Here is a 20,345-nt window from a genome sequence, read left to right on the forward strand (position 1 = left end):
ACAATACAAATGAGAAGTAAGGCCTAAATAAGTACTGTTTTGTTTTTAACCGTCACAAAATCTTTCCTACCCATATTTAAGATTATTCATACCCAGATCCTCGTGATTGTTTACGTTACAAAGAACTCAACAGAAAATAAATTTTAGGTTAGAATTCCTAAGCAAAATACCTCCTTAATGAACTTAGTTTCAAAGGCCTTAAATGCTGTACTTGATTTGTTCTGATATGCAGGTGTGTAAACTTCATTGGTAATCCTAGTGGTTCCATTGAAGACTTCAGCAGCTGTGGAGATATTAAAGACAGAATAACCAGCCAAAGTGTAAGTACTGTTTAAAAGTGGTTCCTCACCTAAGTTCCTCTAAGGATAAGGGCAGACCAGAGGTGAATGCAGACAGGTTAACTCCCTGCACCACAGCTGACCACGATATATCTCATAAACACTCTGTACCATGCACTGACTACAGTATTCATCACCTTTTACTTGATGTTTCTCTGAAGGAAGAGGACAAGCTGTTACATGATGTGGACAGGAATGACCACCATACCCTTGGGTTATGTGCCTTACAACAAGGCAGCTTTGAGCATCAGTCCCTGCAAGAGGCCTGCCCTTGACTTGCCGTACGTTGCCGCTGCTCCTTCCGACATGTGGCTTCATGTACCAGCCACAGTTGCTCCCAGAATCACAGACGCTCTCCCATGGGAGGATAGCGCAAGGCGCCAGATAATAGAATAAGTATTTCATTTGTGAATTTAGCTACACTGGTATATCCTACTGTAAGCATTTGCCATAGTGCAGCTGCTGCTTCTACTGACAAAGAAGCTGGGATTTGCAAAGCGAGCAAGCAGTAAGAGGTGCAGGACTCTGAGCTTTCCTAGGCTAGGTGGCTACAGGAGGACTATGGCTTTAAACCTTCTGGCTGCTATGTGACTGGGAACCCAAAAGTGGGCACAACTTGCATGTGAAGATGCAGGAGCAGGTCAGGCTTGGGAAGTAAAGGGTATGGAGCTGGGAGAGACTGGCATGCTGAACCACTGTGCTTTTAGTTCAGTAAAGTTTTGAATTTGGCAGGAGGACAAGGGAGGCTTTGGGTCTCAGCCCCAAGAAAAATTTGCAGGCTGGCTTTAAGTGTCTGAAAGTTTGGCCTCTCTTTGCCTATTCATTTCATTGTATAGCTTATTCATGCCTAGGTAGGTGCTCAACGAAAAAGGCTTCATCATCAGGCCATGTATGTGTTAGTCTGCTAATGGAAAAAATAAAAGGTTCCTGAGGAAATACCTGTCTGAACTGTCAAGGAGGTACTGACATTCTTGGAGCAAGTTGAAACATCCACGGATATTTGGTACTTATTATCAGAAAGCAGATTTTCAAATGTAGTACTTGTTTCATTTAGGCTTCTGTTCTCCATCTCTCCAGAGCCTCCCCACAGACGCACTCTGTAAGGACTATCTCTTGTGCCACCTTCAGGTTTCCAGCTGAACTGTATCACTGTACTGGTCACCTTTTCCAGCTGTATGGAGAAAGTGATAGGAGCTAAAAAACAAAAAGGAAATCCGTGTGAGGCATGTAGTTATAGTCTCCGTGTCTTTAAGGAATAAAGTATTAATGCAAAACTGATTGGCTACGCAAAATAAGTAGTCTCTGCGATGTTTCTATAAAGGTGTGAAAGACCAAGTTATACCTTATCACGTGTGTGCGTATTTCCTATTGAATTCCATGAGAGCACTGCAACTCCAAAGCAGATTAGAATTAACCCCTGAGATTTGAATTCAAACTAGAAGAATACTATTATGCTCTAAAAATGGAAATCGTATCCCCAGTTAATTTCTTTTTGGTGCAGAATAGAAAAAGGTAGCATTATTATCCTTTTGTCTTTTCTTTACTTCTTTGTTATGCATCAAAAAATTTTGAAAGGTTCATTACTGCATATTCTTGGAAGTCAGAAGATAGCCACTTGGAAAAAACTAAAAATACACTACAAGAGAAGTACTGTTGAAAAATACAAGAACTCAGTTAGCAAAATAAATTAGATAGAATTCTCACAATGAAGGACCTGCCTCTACTATCTCATAAAAGGGAATTTCAAAACTCAAATCAACAACAACAACAACTGAAGTTACAGAATCATAGAATCATAGAATTGCCTACGTTGGAAGGGACCTTTCAGATCATCTAGTCCAACCATCAACCTGACTCTGACATAAACCATCACTAAACCATGTGGCCATAAGCCAGGTAAAAGGTTTAACTTCTACCTGACGATGCCCAGGCACAGCCATAGCTTCTAAAAACATCAACTACCCTTGCATCTCTGCTGCTCGATTCGTCCCTTACCCCTTCAAATCTAGTCAGTTACCACTAGACATAACGATGCTTATGCAACATAACTACACAGCTTATTACCACTGTGGCACGCCGCACTGCATAAACACAAGGTGAGCCATTTTGAACACAAGTGCAGGCTAGAGCTGCAGAATTTGAGAAATGTATGTAGAAGCAATGATTCATATTCCTGGATTATTTTCCCAATTTAAAAGGCATACGGTAAACGTAAAACAATACATCAGAAAGAAAGAAGAATAAAAGTAAATTACACTCAATTCACGCAACAAGAGGAAAACTGAATGTAGCATCATGTATTGAAATACTCACTGCAAGTTCCAGTAAAAGCAGGACTAACAGTTGTTGATTTCTTATAAGACGTCATGGATGGGGTGCCCAGAGATGTGTCAGGGAGGGATAGGGAGGTCTTGGCACTGGGCTCTGTCATCAGGCTGGTCCCCTGGATGGTGGTGGGACTTTCACCCTGGACAGGAGCAGTGGTGGCACGGCTAGCCGCAGAGGCGGAGGCCGTGGCAGGAGAGGGGCTCCCTGTGGAAGATGCAGTGGTCCTTTCCACCAGCGTGCTCTGCCCCTGCGTGAGGGCTCCGGAGGTGAGACGCGTCTGGGCAGTGGCAGCCAGCGTGGACGAAAGGCCGGCCTCGGTTGTGACGGAAGCTGTGGAGGTGCCGGAGGCAGAAGTCGATGGCTCGGGGCTGGGCGTGCTGGGAGCTGGGCTGTGCTTCGTGGTTGCTACCGTCAGAGCGCCTGACCCACCGGTCCCACCAGCAGGAGTGGAGGACGGAGCGGAGGACGCCAGTAGCGTGGATGGGTGGGATGTGGTGGCCAAGGCTTGCTGAGTGGTGCCGCTGGAGCTGCTGGGCTGCGGGCTGGGAGTGGCAGGTGAGGAGCGCGCAGGAGAGGAGGAGAAGTGGCTCGTCGCTGCCGAGCTGGGCCCCAGAGACACGGAGGCAGCACCGCCACTCGCTGTGGCCATGCTGGTGGCAGCGGCGTTGGTCTTTGTGGTGGTCGGGAAGGTGGGGCTGGTCACATCGCTCCTGGCCGACATCCCGAGGGAGCTGCCTTGCCGAGTTGGCGTGGTGTCCACAGTCTCCGTGGGCCCTCCTCCGCCTGCCATGCTCGTCGCGGATGGGGTGCCCAAAGATGTGTCAGGGAGGGATAGGGAGGTCTTGGCATTGGGCTCTGTCGTCAGGCTGGTCCCCTGGATGGTGGTGGGACTTTCACCCTGGACAGGAGCAGTGGTGGCACGGCTAGCCACAGAGGTGGAGGCCGTGGCAGGAGAGGGGCTCCCTGTGGAAGATGCAGTGGTCCTTTCCACCAGCGTGCTCTGCCCCTGCGTGAGGGCTCCGGAGGTGAGACGCGTCTGGGCAGTGGCAGCCAGCGTGGACGAAAGGCCGGCCTCGGTTGTGACGGAAGCTGTGGAGGTGCCGGAGGCAGAAGTCGATGGCTCGGGGCTGGGCGTGCTGGGAGCTGGGCTGTGCTTCGTGGTTGCTACCGTCAGAGCGCCTGACCCACCGGTCCCACCAGCAGGAGTGGAGGACGGAGCGGAGGACGCCAGTAGCGTGGATGGGTGGGATGTGGTGGCCAAGGCTTGCTGAGTGGTGCCGCTGGAGCTGCTGGGCTGCGGGCTGGGAGTGGCAGGTGAGGAGCGCGCAGGAGAGGAGGAGAAGTGGCTCGTCGCTGCCGAGCTGGGCCCCAGAGACACGGAGGCAGCACCGCCACTCGCTGTGGCCATGCTGGTGGCAGCGGCGTTGGTCTTTGTGGTGGTCGGGAAGGTGGGGCTGGTCACATCGCTCCTGGCCGACATCCCGAGGGAGCTGCCTTGCCGAGTTGGCGTGGTGTCCACAGTCTCCGTGGGCCCTCCTCCGCCTGCCATGCTCGTCGCGGATGGGGTGCCCAAAGATGTGTCAGGGAGGGATAGGGAGGTCTTGGCATTGGGCTCTGTTGTCAGGCTGGTCCCCTGGATGGTGGTGGGACTTTCACCCTGGACAGGAGCAGTGGTGGCACGGCTAGCCGCAGAGGTGGAGGCCGTGGCAGGAGAGGGGCTCCCTGTGGAAGATGCAGTGGTCCTTTCCGTCAGCGTGCTCTGCCCCTGCGTGAGGGCTCCAGAGGTCAGACGCGTCTGGGCAGTGGCAGCCAGCGTGGACGAAAGGCCGGCCTCAGTCGTGCCGGAAGCTGTGGAGGTGCCGGAGGCAGAAGTCGATGGCTCGGGGCTGGGCGTGCTGGGAGCTGGGCTGTGCTTCGTGGTTGCTACCGTCAGAGCGCCTGACCCACCGGTCCCACCAGCAGGAGTGGAGGACGGAGCGGAGGACGCCAGTAGCGTGGATGGGTGGGATGTGGCGGCCAAGGCTTGCTGAGTGGTGCCGCTGGAGCTGCTGGGCTGCGGGCTGGGAGTGGCAGGTGAGGAGCGCGCAGGAGAGGAGGAGAAGTGGCTCGTCGCTGCCGAGCTGGGCCCCAGAGACACGGAGGCAGCACCGCCACTCGCTGTGGCCATGCTGGTGGCAGCGGCGTTGGTCTTTGTGGTGGTCGGGAAGGTGGGGCTGGTCACATCGCTCCTGGCCGACATCCCGAGGGAGCTGCCTTGCCGAGTTGGCGTGGTGTCCACAGTCTCCGTGGGCCCTCCTCCGCCTGCCATGCTCGTCGCGGATGGGGTGCCCGAAGATGTGTCAGGGAGGGATAGGGAGGTCTTGGCATTGGGCTCTGTCGTCAGGCTGGTCCCCTGGATGGTGGTGGGACTTTCACCCTGGACAGGAGCAGTGGTGGCACGGCTAGCCGCAGAGGTGGAGGCCGTGGCAGGAGAGGGGCTCCCTGTGGAAGATGCAGTGGTCCTTTCCACCAGCGTGCTCTGCCCCTGCGTGAGGGCTCCGGAGGTGAGACGCGTCTGGGCAGTGGCAGCCAGCGTGGACGAAAGGCCGGCCTCGGTCGTGCCGGAAGCTGTGGAGGTGCCGGAGGCAGAAGTCGATGGCTCGGGGCTGGGCGTGCTGGGAGCTGGGCTGTGCTTCGTGGTTGCTACCGTCAGAGCGCCTGACCCACCGGTCCCACCAGCAGGAGTGGAGGACGGAGCGGAGGACGCCAGTAGCGTGGATGGGTGGGATGTGGCGGCCAAGGCTTGCTGAGTGGTGCCGCTGGAGCTGCTGGGCTGCGGGCTGGGAGTGGCAGGTGAGGAGCGCGCAGGAGAGGAGGAGAAGTGGCTCGTCGCTGCCGAGCTGGGCCCCAGAGACACGGAGGCAGCACCGCCACTCGCTGTGGCCATGCTGGTGGCAGCGGCGTTGGTCTTTGTGGTGGTCGGGAAGGTGGGGCTGGTCACATCGCTCCTGGCCGACATCCCGAGGGAGCTGCCTTGCCGAGTTGGCGTGGTGTCCACAGTCTCCGTGGGCCCTCCTCCGCCTGCCATGCTCGTCGCGGATGGTGTGCCCGAAGATGTGTCAGGGAGGGATAGGGAGGTCTTGGCATTGGGCTCTGTCGTCAGGCTGGTCCCCTGGATGGTGGTGGGACTTTCACCCTGGACAGGAGCAGTGGTGGCACGGCTAGCCGCAGAGGTGGAGGCCGTGGCAGGAGAGGGGCTCCCTGTGGAAGATGCAGTGGTCCTTTCCACCAGCGTGCTCTGCCCCTGCGTGAGGGCTCCGGAGGTGAGACGCGTCTGGGCAGTGGCAGCCAGCGTGGACGAAAGGCCGGCCTCGGTCGTGCCGGAAGCTGTGGAGGTGCCGGAGGCAGAAGTCGATGGCTCGGGGCTGGGCGTGCTGGGAGCTGGGCTGTGCTTCGTGGTTGCTACCGTCAGAGCGCCTGACCCACCGGTCCCACCAGCAGGAATGGAGGACGGAGCGGAGGACGCCAGTAGCGTGGATGGGTGGGATGTGGCGGCCAAGGCTTGCTGAGTGGTGCCGCTGGAGCTGCTGGGCTGCGGGCTGGGAGTGGCAGGTGAGGAGCGCGCAGGAGAGGAGGAGAAGTGGCTCGTCGCTGCCGAGCTGGGCCCCAGAGACACGGAGGCAGCACCGCCACTCGCTGTGGCCATGCTGGTGGCAGCGGCGTTGGTCTTTGTGGTGGTCGGGAAGGTGGGGCTGGTCACATCGCTCCTGGCCGACATCCCGAGGGAGCTGCCTTGCCGAGTTGGCGTGGTGTCCACAGTCTCCGTGGGCCCTCCTCCGCCTGCCATGCTCGTCGCGGATGGGGTGCCCGAAGATGTGTCAGGGAGGGATAGGGAGGTCTTGGCACTGGGCTCTGTCATCAGGCTGGTCCCCTGGATGGTGGTGGGACTTTCACCCTGGACAGGAGCAGTGGTGGCACGGCTAGCCGCAGAGGTGGAGGCCGTGGCAGGAGAGGGGCTCCCTGTGGAAGATGCAGTGGTCCTTTCCACCAGCGTGCTCTGCCCCTGCGTGAGGGCTCCGGAGGTGAGACGCGTCTGGGCAGTGGCAGCCAGCGTGGACGAAAGGCCGGCCTCAGTCGTGCCGGAAGCTGTGGAGGTGCCGGAGGCAGAAGTCGATGGCTCGGGGCTGGGCGTGCTGGGAGCTGGGCTGTGCTTCGTGGTTGCTACCGTCAGAGCGCCTGACCCACCGGTCCCACCAGCAGGAATGGAGGACGGAGCGGAGGACGCCAGTAGCGTGGATGGGTGGGATGTGGCGGCCAAGGCTTGCTGAGTGGTGCCGCTGGAGCTGCTGGGCTGCGGGCTGGGAGTGGCAGGTGAGGAGCGCGCAGGAGAGGAGGAGAAGTGGCTCGTCGCTGCCGAGCTGGGCCCCAGAGACACGGAGGCAGCACCGCCACTCGCTGTGGCCATGCTGGTGGCAGCGGCGTTGGTCTTTGTGGTGGTCGGGAAGGTGGGGCTGGTCACATCGCTCCTGGCCGACATCCCGAGGGAGCTGCCTTGCCGAGTTGGCGTGGTGTCCACAGTCTCCGTGGGCCCTCCTCCGCCTGCCATGCTCGTCGCGGATGGGGTGCCCGAAGATGTGTCAGGGAGGGATAGGGAGGTCTTGGCACTGGGCTCTGTCATCAGGCTGGTCCCCTGGATGGTGGTGGGACTTTCACCCTGGACAGGAGCAGTGGTGGCACGGCTAGCCGCAGAGGTGGAGGCCGTGGCAGGAGAGGGGCTCCCTGTGGAAGATGCAGTGGTCCTTTCCACCAGCGTGCTCTGCCCCTGCGTGAGGGCTCCGGAGGTGAGACGCGTCTGGGCAGTGGCAGCCAGCGTGGACGAAAGGCCGGCCTCAGTCGTGCCGGAAGCTGGTGACGTGCCGGAGGCAGAAGTCGATGGCTCGGGGCTGGGCGTGCTGGGAGCTGGGCTGTGCTTCGTGGTTGCTACCGTCAGAGCGCCTGACCCACCGGTCCCACCAGCAGGAGTGGAGGACGGAGCGGAGGACGCCAGTAGCGTGGATGGGTGGGATGTGGTGGCCAAGGCTTGCTGAGTGGTGCCGCTGGAGCTGCTGGGCTGCGGGCTGGGAGTGGCAGGTGAGGAGCGCGCAGGAGAGGAGGAGAAGTGGCTCGTCACTGCCGAGCTGGGTCCCAGAGACACGGAGGCAGCTATGCCACTCGCTGTGGCCATGCTGGTGGCAGCGGCGTTGGTCTTTGTGGTGGTCGGGAAGGTGGGGCTGGTCACATCGCTCCTGGCCGACATCCCGAGGGAGCTGCCTTGCCGAGTTGGCGTGGTGTCCGCAGTCTCCGTCTGCCCGCCTCCGCCTGCCATGCTCGTCGCGGATGGGGTGCCCGAAGATGTGTCAGGGAGGGATAGGGAGGTCTTGGCATTGGGCTCTGTCGTCAGGCTGGTCCCCTGGATGTTGGTGGGACTTTCACCCTGGACAGGAGCAGTGGTGGCACGGCTAGCCGCAGAGGTGGAGGCCGTGGCAGGAGAGGGGCTCCCTGTGGAAGATGCAGTGGTCCTTTCCGTCAGCGTGCTCTGCCCCTGCGTGAGGGCTCCGGAGGTGAGACGCGTCTGGGCAGTGGCAGCCAGCGTGGACGAAAGGCCGGCCTCGGTCGTGCCGGAAGCTGTGGAGGTGCCGGAGGCAGAAGTCGATGGCTCGGGGCTGGGCGTGCTGGGAGCTGGGCTGTGCTTCGTGGTTGCTACCGTCAGAGCGCCTGACCCACCGGTCCCACCAGCAGGAGTGGAGGACGGAGCGGAGGACGCCAGTAGCGTGGATGGGTGGGATGTGGCGGCCAAGGCTTGCTGAGTGGTGCCGCTGGAGCTGCTGGGCTGCGGGCTGGGAGTGGCAGGTGAGGAGCGCGCAGGAGAGGAGGAGAAGTGGCTCGTCACTGCCGAGCTGGGTCCCAGAGACACGGAGGCAGCACCGCCACTCGCTGTGGCCATGCTGGTGGCAGCGGCGTTGGTCTTTGTGGTGGTCGGGAAGGTGGGGCTGGTCACATCGCTCCTGGCCGACATCCCGAGGGAGCTGCCTTGCCGAGTTGGCGTGGTGTCCGCAGTCTCCGTCTGCCCGCCTCCGCCTGCCATGCTCGTCGCGGATGGGGTGCCCGAAGATGTGTCAGGGAGGGATAGGGAGGTCTTGGCATTGGGCTCTGTCGTCAGGCTGGTTCCCTGGATGGTGGTGGGACTTTGATCCTGGACAGGAGCAGTGGTGGCACGGCTAGCCGCAGAGGTGGAGGCCGTGGCAGGAGAGGGGCTCCCTGTGGAAGATGCAGTGGTCCTTTCCACCAGCGTGCTCTGCCCCTGCGTGAGGGCTCCGGAGATGAGACACGTCTGGGCAGTGGCAGCCAGTGTGGACGAAAGGCCGGCCTCGGTCGTGCCGGAAGCTGTGGAGGTGCCGGAGGCAGAAGTCGATGGCTCGGGGCTGGGCGTGCTGGGAGCTGGGCTGTGCTTCGTGGTTGCTACCGTCAGAGCGCCTGACCCACCGGTCCCACCAGCAGGAGTGGAGGACGGAGCAGAGGACGCCAGTAGCGTGGATGGGTGGGATGTGGCGGCCAAGGCTTGCTGAGTGGTGCCGCTGGAGCTGCTGGGCTGCGGGCTGGGAGTGGCAGGTGAGGAGCGCGCAGGAGAGGAGGAGAAGTGGCTCGTCGCTGCCGAGCTGGGCCCCAGAGACACGGAGGCAGCACCGCCACTCGCTGTGGCCATGCTGGTGGCAGCGGCGTTGGTCTTTGTGGTGGTCGGGAAGGTGGGGCTGGTCGCATCGCTCCTGGCTGACATCCCGAGGGAGCTGCCTTGCCGAGTTGGCGTGGTGTCCACAGTCTCCGTGGGCCCTCCTCCGCCTGCCATGCTCGTCGCGGATGGGGTGCCCGAAGATGTGTCAGGGAGGGATAGGGAGGTCTTGGCATTGGGCTCTGTCGTCAGGCTGGTCCCCTGGATGGTGGTGGGACTTTCACCCTGGACAGGAGCAGTGGTGGCACGGCTAGCCACAGAGGTGGAGGCCGTGGCAGGAGAGGGGCTCCCTGTGGAAGATGCAGTGGTCCTTTCCACCAGCGTGCTCTGCCCCTGCGTGAGGGCTCCGGAGGTGAGACGCATCTGGGCAGTGGCAGCCAGCGTGGACGAAAGGCCGGCCTCGGTCGTGCCGGAAGCTGTGGAGGTGCCGGAGGCAGAAGTCGATGGCTCGGGGCTGGGCGTGCTGGGAGCTGGGCTGTGCTTCGTGGTTGCTACCGTCAGAGCGCCTGACCCACCGGTCCCACCAGCAGGAATGGAGGACGGAGCGGAGGACGCCAGTAGCGTGGATGGGTGGGATGTGGCGGCCAAGGCTTGCTGAGTGGTGCCGCTGGAGCTGCTGGGCTGCGGGCTGGGAGTGGCAGGTGAGGAGCGCGCAGGAGAGGAGGAGAAGTGGCTCGTCGCTGCCGAGCTGGGCCCCAGAGACACGGAGGCAGCACCGCCACTCGCTGTGGCCATGCTGGTGGCAGCGGCGTTGGTCTTTGTGGTGGTCGGGAAGGTGGGGCTGGTCACATCGCTCCTGGCCGACATCCCGAGGGAGCTGCCTTGCCGAGTTGGCGTGGTGTCCACAGTCTCCGTGGGCCCTCCTCCGCCTGCCATGCTCGTCGCGGATGGTGTGCCCGAAGATGTGTCAGGGAGGGATAGGGAGGTCTTGGCATTGGGCTCTGTCGTCAGGCTGGTCCCCTGGATGGTGGTGGGACTTTCACCCTGGACAGGAGCAGTGGTGGCACGGCTAGCCGCAGAGGTGGAGGCCATGGCAGGAGAGGGGCTCCCTGTGGAAGATGCAGTGGTCCTTTCCACCAGCGTGCTCTGCCCCTGCGTGAGGGCTCCGGAGGTGAGACGCGTCTGGGCAGTGGCAGCCAGCGTGGACGAAAGGCCGGCCTCAGTCGTGCCGGAAGCTGTGGAGGTGCCGGAGGCAGAAGTCGATGGCTCGGGGCTGGGCGTGCTGGGAGCTGGGCTGTGCTTCGTGGTTGCTACCGTCAGAGCGCCTGACCCACCGGTCCCACCAGCAGGAATGGAGGACGGAGCGGAGGACGCCAGTAGCGTGGATGGGTGGGATGTGGCGGCCAAGGCTTGCTGAGTGGTGCCGCTGGAGCTGCTGGGCTGCGGGCTGGGAGTGGCAGGTGAGGAGCGCGCAGGAGAGGAGGAGAAGTGGCTCGTCGCTGCCGAGCTGGGCCCCAGAGACACGGAGGCAGCACCGCCACTCGCTGTGGCCATGCTGGTGGCAGCGGCGTTGGTCTTTGTGGTGGTCAGGAAGGTGGGGCTGGTCACATCGCTCCTGGCTGACATCCCGAGGGAGCTGCCTTGCCGAGTTGGCGTGGTGTCCACAGTCTCCGTGGGCCCTCCTCCGCCTGCCATGCTCGTCGCGGATGGGGTGCCCGAAGATGTGTCAGGGAGGGATAGGGAGGTCTTGGCACTGGGCTCTGTCATCAGGCTGGTCCCCTGGATGGTAGTGGGACTTTCACCCTGGACAGGAGCAGTGGTGGCACGGCTAGCCGCAGAGGTGGAGGCCGTGGCAGGAGAGGGGCTCCCTGTGGAAGATGCAGTGGTCCTTTCCACCAGCGTGCTCTGCCCCTGCGTGAGGGCTCCGGAGGTGAGACGCGTCTGGGCAGTGGCAGCCAGCGTGGACGAAAGGCCGGCCTCGGTCGTGCCGGAAGCTGGGGACGTGCCGGAGGCAGAAGTCGATGGCTCGGGGCTGGGCGTGCTGGGAGCTGGGCTGTGCTTCGTGGTTGCTACCGTCAGAGCGCCTGACCCACCGGTCCCACCAGCAGGAGTGGAGGACGGAGCGGAGGACGCCAGTAGCGTGGATGGGTGGGATGTGGCGGCCAAGGCTTGCTGAGTGGTGCCGCTGGAGCTGCTGGGCTGCGGGCTGGGAGTGGCAGGTGAGGAGCGCGCAGGAGAGGAGGAGAAGTGGCTCGTCGCTGCCGAGCTGGGCCCCAGAGACACGGAGGCAGCACCGCCACTCGCTGTGGCCATGCTGGTGGCAGCGGCGTTGGTCTTTGTGGTGGTCGGGAAGGTGGGGCTGGTCGCATCGCTCCTGGCTGACATCCCGAGGGAGCTGCCTTGCCGAGTTGGCGTGGTGTCCACAGTCTCCGTGGGCCCTCCTCCGCCTGCCATGCTCGTCGCGGATGGGGTGCCCGAAGATGTGTCAGGGAGGGATAGGGAGGTCTTGGCATTGGGCTCTGTCGTCAGGCTGGTCCCCTGGATGGTGGTGGGACTTTCACCCTGGACAGGAGCAGTGGTGGCACGGCTAGCCACAGAGGTGGAGGCCGTGGCAGGAGAGGGGCTCCCTGTGGAAGATGCAGTGGTCCTTTCCACCAGCGTGCTCTGCCCCTGCGTGAGGGCTCCGGAGGTGAGACGCATCTGGGCAGTGGCAGCCAGCGTGGACGAAAGGCCGGCCTCGGTCGTGCCGGAAGCTGTGGAGGTGCCGGAGGCAGAAGTCGATGGCTCGGGGCTGGGCGTGCTGGGAGCTGGGCTGTGCTTCGTGGTTGCTACCGTCAGAGCGCCTGACCCACCGGTCCCACCAGCAGGAATGGAGGACGGAGCGGAGGACGCCAGTAGCGTGGATGGGTGGGATGTGGCGGCCAAGGCTTGCTGAGTGGTGCCGCTGGAGCTGCTGGGCTGCGGGCTGGGAGTGGCAGGTGAGGAGCGCGCAGGAGAGGAGGAGAAGTGGCTCGTCGCTGCCGAGCTGGGCCCCAGAGACACGGAGGCAGCACCGCCACTCGCTGTGGCCATGCTGGTGGCAGCGGCGTTGGTCTTTGTGGTGGTCAGGAAGGTGGGGCTGGTCACATCGCTCCTGGCCGACATCCCGAGGGAGCTGCCTTGCCGAGTTGGCGTGGTGTCCACAGTCTCCGTGGGCCCTCCTCCGCCTGCCATGCTCGTCGCGGATGGGGTGCCCGAAGATGTGTCAGGGAGGGATAGGGAGGTCTTGGCATTGGGCTCTGTCGTCAGGCTGGTCCCCTGGATGGTGGTGGGACTTTCACCCTGGACAGGAGCAGTGGTGGCACGGCTAGCCGCAGAGGTGGAGGCCATGGCAGGAGAGGGGCTCCCTGTGGAAGATGCAGTGGTCCTTTCCGTCAGCGTGCTCTGCCCCTGCGTGAGGGCTCCGGAGGTGAGACGCGTCTGGGCAGTGGCAGCCAGCGTGGACGAAAGGCCGGCCTCAGTCGTGCCGGAAGCTGTGGAGGTGCCGGAGGCAGAAGTCGATGGCTCGGGGCTGGGCGTGCTGGGAGCTGGGCTGTGCTTCGTGGTTGCTACCGTCAGAGCGCCTGACCCACCGGTCCCACCAGCAGGAATGGAGGACGGAGCGGAGGACGCCAGTAGCGTGGATGGGTGGGATGTGGCGGCCAAGGCTTGCTGAGTGGTGCCGCTGGAGCTGCTGGGCTGCGGGCTGGGAGTGGCAGGTGAGGAGCGCGCAGGAGAGGAGGAGAAGTGGCTCGTCGCTGCCGAGCTGGGCCCCAGAGACACGGAGGCAGCACCGCCACTCGCTGTGGCCATGCTGGTGGCAGCGGCGTTGGTCTTTGTGGTGGTCAGGAAGGTGGGGCTGGTCACATCGCTCCTGGCTGACATCCCGAGGGAGCTGCCTTGCCGAGTTGGCGTGGTGTCCACAGTCTCCGTGGGCCCTCCTCCGCCTGCCATGCTCGTCGCGGATGGGGTGCCCGAAGATGTGTCAGGGAGGGATAGGGAGGTCTTGGCACTGGGCTCTGTCATCAGGCTGGTCCCCTGGATGGTAGTGGGACTTTCACCCTGGACAGGAGCAGTGGTGGCACGGCTAGCCGCAGAGGTGGAGGCCGTGGCAGGAGAGGGGCTCCCTGTGGAAGATGCAGTGGTCCTTTCCACCAGCGTGCTCTGCCCCTGCGTGAGGGCTCCGGAGGTGAGACGCGTCTGGGCAGTGGCAGCCAGCGTGGACGAAAGGCCGGCCTCGGTCGTGCCGGAAGCTGGGGACGTGCCGGAGGCAGAAGTCGATGGCTCGGGGCTGGGCGTGCTGGGAGCTGGGCTGTGCTTCGTGGTTGCTACCGTCAGAGCGCCTGACCCACCGGTCCCACCAGCGGGAGTGGAGGACGGAGCGGAGGACGCCAGTAGCGTGGATGGGTGGGATGTGGCGGCCAAGGCTTGCTGAGTGGTGCCGCTGGAGCTGCTGGGCTGCGGGCTGGGAGTGGCAGGTGAGGAGCGCGCAGGAGAGGAGGAGAAGTGGCTCGTCGCTGCCGAGCTGGGCCCCAGAGACACGGAGGCAGCACCGCCACTCGCTGTGGCCATGCTGGTGGCAGCGGCGTTGGTCTTTGTGGTGGTCGGGAAGGTGGGGCTGGTCGCATCGCTCCTGGCTGACATCCCGAGGAAGCTGCCTTGCCGAGTTGGCGTGGTGTCCACAGTCTCCGTGGGCCCTCCTCCGCCTGCCATGCTCGTCGTGGATGGGGTGCCCGAAGATGTGTCAGGGAGGGATAGGGAGGTCTTGGCATTGGGCTCTGTCGTCAGGCTGGTCCCCTGGATGGTGGTGGGACTTTCACCCTGGACAGGAGCAGTGGTGGCACGGCTAGCCGCAGAGGTGGAGGCCGTGGCAGGAGAGGGGCTCCCTGTGGAAGATGCAGTGGTCCTTTCCACCAGCGTGCTCTGCCCCTGCGTGAGGGCTCCGGAGGTGAGACGCGTCTGGGCAGTGGCAGCCAGCGTGGACGAAAGGCCGGCCTCGGTCGTGCCGGAAGCTGGGGACGTGCCGGAGGCAGAAGTCGATGGCTCGGGGCTGGGCGTGCTGGGAGCTGGGCTGTGCTTCGTGGTTGCTACCGTCAGAGCGCCTGACCCACCGGTCCCACCAGCAGGAGTGGAGGACGGAGCGGAGGACGCCAGTAGCGTGGATGGGTGGGATGTGGCGGCCAAGGCTTGCTGAGTGGTGCCGCTGGAGCTGCTGGGCTGCGGGCTGGGAGTGGCAGGTGAGGAGCGCGCAGGAGAGGAGGAGAAGTGGCTCGTCACTGCCGAGCTGGGTCCCAGAGACACGGAGGCAGCTATGCCACTCGCTGTGGCCATGCTGGTGGCAGAGGTGTTGGTCTTTGTGGTGGTCGGGAAGGTGGGGCTGGTCACATCGATCCTGGCCGACATCCCGAGGGAGCTGCCTTGCCGAGTTGGCGTGGTGTCCACAGTCTCCGTGGGCCCGCCTCCGCCTGCCATGCTCGTCGCGGATGGGGTGCCCGAAGATGTGTCAGGGAGGGATAGGGAGGTCTTGGCATTGGGCTCTGTCGTCAGGCTGGTCCCCTGGATGGTGGTGGGACTTTCACCCTGGACAGGAGCAGTGGTGGCACGGCTAGCCGCAGAGGTGGAGGCCATGGCAGGAGAGGGGCTCCCTGTGGAAGATGCAGTGGTCCTTTCCACCAGCGTGCTCTGCCCCTGCGTGAGGGCTCCGGAGATGAGACACGTCTGGGCAGTGGCAGCCAGTGTGGACGAAAGGCCGGCCTCAGTCGTGCCGGAAGCTGTGGAGGTGCCGGAGGCAGAAGTCGATGGCTCGGGGCTGGGCGTGCTGGGAGCTGGGCTGTGCTTCGTGGTTGCTACCGTCAGAGCGCCTGACCCACCGGTCCCACCAGCAGGAGTGGAGGACGGAGCAGAGGACGCCAGTAGCGTGGATGGGTGGGATGTGGCGGCCAAGGCTTGCTGAGTGGTGCCGCTGGAGCTGCTGGGCTGCGGGCTGGGAGTGGCAGGTGAGGAGCGCGCAGGAGAGGAGGAGAAGTGGCTCGTCGCTGCCGAGCTGGGCCCCAGAGACACGGAGGCAGCACCGCCACTCGCTGTGGCCATGCTGGTGGCAGCGGCGTTGGTCTTTGTGGTGGTCGGGAAGGTGGGGCTGGTCGCATCGCTCCTGGCTGACATCCCGAGGGAGCTGCCTTGCCGAGTTGGCGTGGTGTCCACAGTCTCCGTGGGCCCTCCTCCGCCTGCCATGCTCGTCGCGGATGGGGTGCCCGAAGATGTGTCAGGGAGGGATAGGGAGGTCTTGGCATTGGGCTCTGTCGTCAGGCTGGTCCCCTGGATGGTGGTGGGACTTTCACCCTGGACAGGAGCAGTGGTGGCACGGCTAGCCGCAGAGGTGGAGGCCGTGGCAGGAGAGGGGCTCCCTGTGGAAGATGCAGTGGTCCTTTCCGTCAGCGTGCTCTGCCCCTGCGTGAGGGCTCCGGAGGTGAGACGCGTCTGGGCAGTGGCAGCTAGCGTGGACTAAAGGCCGGCCTCAGTCGTGCCGGAAGCTGGTGACGTGCCGGAGGCAGAAGTCGATGGCTCGGGGCTGGGCGTGCTGGGAGCTGGGCTGTGCTTCGTGGTTGCTACCGTCAGAGCGCCTGACCCACCGGTCCCACCAGCAGGAGTGGAGGACGGAGCGGAGGACGCCAGTAGCGTGGATGGGTGGGATGTGGCGGCCAAGGCTTGCTGAGTGGTGCCGCTGGAGCTGCTGGGCTGCGGGCTGGGAGTGGCAGGTGAGGAGCGCGCAGGAGAGGAGGAGAAGTGGCTCGTCGCTGCCGAGCTGGGCCCCAGAGACACGGAGGCAGCGCTGCCACTCGTTGTGGCCATGCTGGTGGCAGCGGCGTTGGTCTTTGTGGTGGTCGGGAAGGTGGGGCTGGTCGCATCGCTCCTGGCCAGCCCTTCATTAAAAGTCACTGTGGAAGTAGGAAAACATCATTATATATTTGCTGAAAACTTGATTTTTGCAAGCAAAGATACATTCTATTATATCTTTTGTCTCAGATTACTTCCTTTCTCGTTTAATCATGCTAAGAGCTGAATTTGCACTCATATACTGAGTAATCACTAAGAAGCAATTGCAGGACAGTATGGAAGATGAAGAGCGTACACACATGGATACATGCACATGTCGTATTCCAGAACAAAACTTAGAATGAGTCATGTGGACAAGTCTACTGAAATTTTTTATATGTATAATGTTACATTCTTTAATGCCCTGCTCTGCTTTGCAGGAGTACCTGCAGCAATTCAGATACCTTCTCACTTTCCCAGTTCAGCCGTTATAAATTTCTGATCTTTTAGCTCTGTACATCTCCTTCATTCCTTTCTACCTGCACCTGTTGCCTCTCTTGTCAGGACCTGACAATTTTATACCATTTTGTTTATTTTATGATAAAGACATCGGATTTTGACCTTCCAGCATTCCTCTCACTTTATAATTATAAAGCAGTTTTGACTTCATCTGTTCAGGGACTGTAATTTCAGTGCAGTGAATTGCTTACCGGTTGGCTTAATAGGAAACTTAGACTCCTAACTTTCCCCATTTGGTGTATTTCAGATGGTCAACTTGGCTAAAATTTAGATAATTAGAACTGTTCCTTCACATCATCAGTATTCAAATGCTATTAAATACATGCATGATATTCAATTAAGGTCTTCATATCAACACAGAAATTCAAATACCAGTAGGCATAAACTTTTTTAAAAAATCCCTTTTACCTTCCAACATAAAAAGCATTTCTTTCTGAAATGTCTAGAGTATTAACAAGGACAATTAATAATGGACAGAATGCCTTTTTTCTGCATCATTTTCTCCTCATCTTTTTGCATACATTTTATTATTTCTATTTCTTTATTTTACAAGGCAATTATGTCTTTCTTATTTACTGGCTGTCAGTCAGGAGGGAGAGCTTTTTCTGTGCAGATATTTATGTTGATATCATAAGTCATAATAATCACGGGAGAAAATTGCTTTCCTGTGTTTACCTGTATCTCTATGAATAAATCATAACTATGTTAGTTTGTAAGTATGAAGATGCAACATTTCTAAGAGTCCTGAAATTTCTTTAAAGGGAAAATCAAATCCTTTTTCCGTTGTGATTACTCAGGCTAACTCGGGCTCATTTCATTTACTTCCTCAAGTAATTTAACCTTGATTTTGAGGAGTGGTTTTGTTCCTACTGAAAACACAGACATAGTCTTCTGTCTTAAGTTAATATTACTCCTGAGCTACACTTAGTTATAATCCTGGATCTTTGGTTTTGTCTGTATGAAACTTAAAGTATTCTCAGAGAGAGTATACTGGAGTAGATCAATCAAATTCTTAAGAACCACGTTAATTAACTTCTTTTGTCTCTACCTGTAAAACTAAAGTGGTATTTTCATATCATTTGGTGTATACCTAAAAGCTTTTGAAATGTGTAACAACATATATTTTGCAAAATTCCTCCTACAGACTGATAGATTTTCTGCATCACAATACAGCTTGAATTGTAAGACCCTTGCTCATATACTTTGGATTATTAAGAGCAAGTGCTGATCACTCAAGAAGCTTAAAGTCATCTGCATTGAATGGCATGAAATTAGACAGTAAAAAAGAAATAATGCAGCCCTCTGAATTTGTAGATGTTATTTTTAAAAACTTCTGCAGTACAGTGAGAATACAGCCCAATTAATACAACCTAGTCCATGGTTTCTTATGAGTCTTTTCCTAAAGCGTCTCTCAGGGGAGAAAAATTGGCAAAATAGATCATTCTTTGGTCTCATAACCAAGCCTAAGGCTAAAAAAAGTCATAAAATCTGGTAACACACTGCATGTTTCATCTTTTAGATGAGAGTTTTCCAAATATTTTGCTCTCATTCTTTTATCTGCTTATACCTTTACTTCCCTACTAAAATAACTGCTGAAAAACTACAGGTTCAAGAGAAATAATAATAATAAAAAAAACCCATAAATATTGCAGGTTATTGCATTTTATATTGATTTTTAGCCATCCAACCCTGCACCCAGATTATCATTACAAATGTATCTCAAGGACATCCTCTAAATATATAGCAATGGTAAAGAATCAAATAGATTTTAACTCACCTAGAATAAAAGAGAAAATTAATCGCCAAAGGTAATTCCTTGTCCCCATGTTGAGTTTTCACCTCCTTGCAGTACTCTTTCCATTTGTGAAACTGACATTTTGAATTGGAGGCTTCAGTAATTTAAACAGGGGTGAGGCTGCATTGTTACGTCCCAGCCTCAGCTAATCCCTCACACAAGTGGGATCACAGCCAATGTAATGAAATTCTCACACCTGACCTGTACTATAATAAATTCCAAAGTTTTCTGTTGAAGTATGCTTGCTTTTCTTTAATGGAACAGAGTCTGAATGTCAATCAAAGGCTAGCGAGTCAAAAGGAAGGACAGACAGGATTCAGTGAGCAGTGCATCACACCTGAACGTCATTTTTGTTCAGGGTATTCGATAAACAGAATATTTTAACAACCGTGGGCCTGGGCAATGCATGACTAAGATACAGAACTGAGGAGCCTTGAGTCCAAAGGAGTCCCTAATTAGGGGAATTTTTCTCCCTATTTTCCTGCATTTTTAATTATTTAGTAGTAAATGTTTAGGTATTCAGTTCTAACTTGTATTTTTGTTGTATTAGAATGGCAAATAGGTAGAAATGCACCAAACAGACATCAGCCTTTGGTTCTCCAGGACTGTAAGAAGGCTGGAGTGGTTATAAATATCTGCTACTTCACCTCTTTGAACTAGGTGGAAAATACTGGATAACCAGGCCTCTCATTCTTATCTGAGTTTATTCACATTTTCTTTAGCAGGTAAGATCTTCCTAACTACTGGCAGTTGATACGGACAATCACAGCTGGTCACCTGCTTTGGGTCACAGCTTTACGCCAATGACACCATACTCGCCTGCCTTCTTTTCAGTGACAAATCATTATAGAAACCCCAGGCCTCTTGTGTGCCTGTGGGCTCATCAGTGACTTGAACATTTACATTATGTCATATTTTTAGTACCTTTGCCTGCCTGAGGTTTAAGCTAATAAAAGCCTTCACTAAATCATTTTCAGTGAGATTCCTCTGTGTGCAGAGGAATGCTGCTAAACAGAGCTCTCGTCATTCTTTGTGAAGGGAAAGGGCTCCCTCTTACTCTGCAGCACACCGGGAGGTAATACCTGGCTCTTTGAGGGATGCTACCAGTGCTGGCACCGCAAGAGCAGTGAATGTACTTAAATTTCCTCCACTCTCTGTCTGGAGTGGAGTGGGGTGGTATGGAGTGAGCAGGGTAAGGACTGAAGAAGGAAGACCATTCTTTATCTGAGCAATTTTCAAGTTTTTTATAGATATGCCAAGAGCTGGCATATCTATAACTACATGAATTCTAGATTTTACTCCAGCAGTTACGTTTTCTAAAATTAGTTTCATTTTGGCTTTCCTTTGACAGGGAAGTAAGATGAAGGCAAACAGTCCTTGAAACGAACACAGGAAAGGGTATTGTTGTTCTCTGTTGTGAGGTAGCAGATTTCAGCTTTGTGCCTTGTCTGATGTAGGAACTCCTGACGCAGTCAGATGTTTTCTTAGCAATCACTTGTTTACAACGTTAACTGAAATGCCTAAGGAATGCATATGAACTATTTCCTGTTGCATAAATCATTGGAAATACCATCTTCCTTTTACTCAGGAGGTCAATGCCTTCAGGCTCCTCTCTCCCTTGGACTCCCATTGGTCTAACACCAGTCTTTAACTCCTACTCAGCTTGGGCACTTGGGGTGGTACCATTCCACAAACAAGGGTAGTATTTGGACCTAATCCCCTCCTATGACCTTTACAGGTCCTACTCATCTATGAACAATGTACCAACCATCTACCATCTACTACCAATGCTCTTGCAAACTAGAGCCTTCTGTCCCTATCAAGGAAAGGGCAGGATATGCCACTCCCT

The 20,345-nt window shown here is 57.7% G+C and overlaps 1 protein-coding gene and 1 long non-coding RNA gene across 2 annotated transcripts; both read right to left on the minus strand.

Annotated features, from left to right (window-relative positions):
* Nucleotides 1-167: 167 nt before the first annotated feature.
* LOC134510976 (uncharacterized) lies at nucleotides 168-1,484 on the minus strand. Its single transcript, XR_010069765.1, has 2 exons — nucleotides 1,278-1,484; nucleotides 168-283 (listed from the first exon to the last, which is right to left on the minus strand). It is a non-coding gene; the product is annotated as an uncharacterized LOC134510976 (long non-coding RNA).
* A 14,386-nt stretch (nucleotides 1,485-15,870) lies between these two features.
* Nucleotides 15,871-18,544, minus strand: LOC134515966 (uncharacterized). Its single transcript, XM_063336077.1, has 2 exons — nucleotides 18,479-18,544; nucleotides 15,871-16,304 (listed from the first exon to the last, which is right to left on the minus strand). Exons 1-2 carry the CDS (start codon nucleotides 18,525-18,527, stop codon nucleotides 15,871-15,873), a joined length of 483 nt encoding a protein of 160 aa, XP_063192147.1. The 5' UTR covers nucleotides 18,528-18,544.
* Nucleotides 18,545-20,345: the final 1,801 nt, after the last annotated feature.

The sequence above is a fragment of the Chroicocephalus ridibundus genome, chromosome 1 (genome assembly GCF_963924245.1).
Source record: "Chroicocephalus ridibundus chromosome 1, bChrRid1.1, whole genome shotgun sequence".
Classification (NCBI taxonomy): Eukaryota; Metazoa; Chordata; class Aves; order Charadriiformes; family Laridae; genus Chroicocephalus; species Chroicocephalus ridibundus.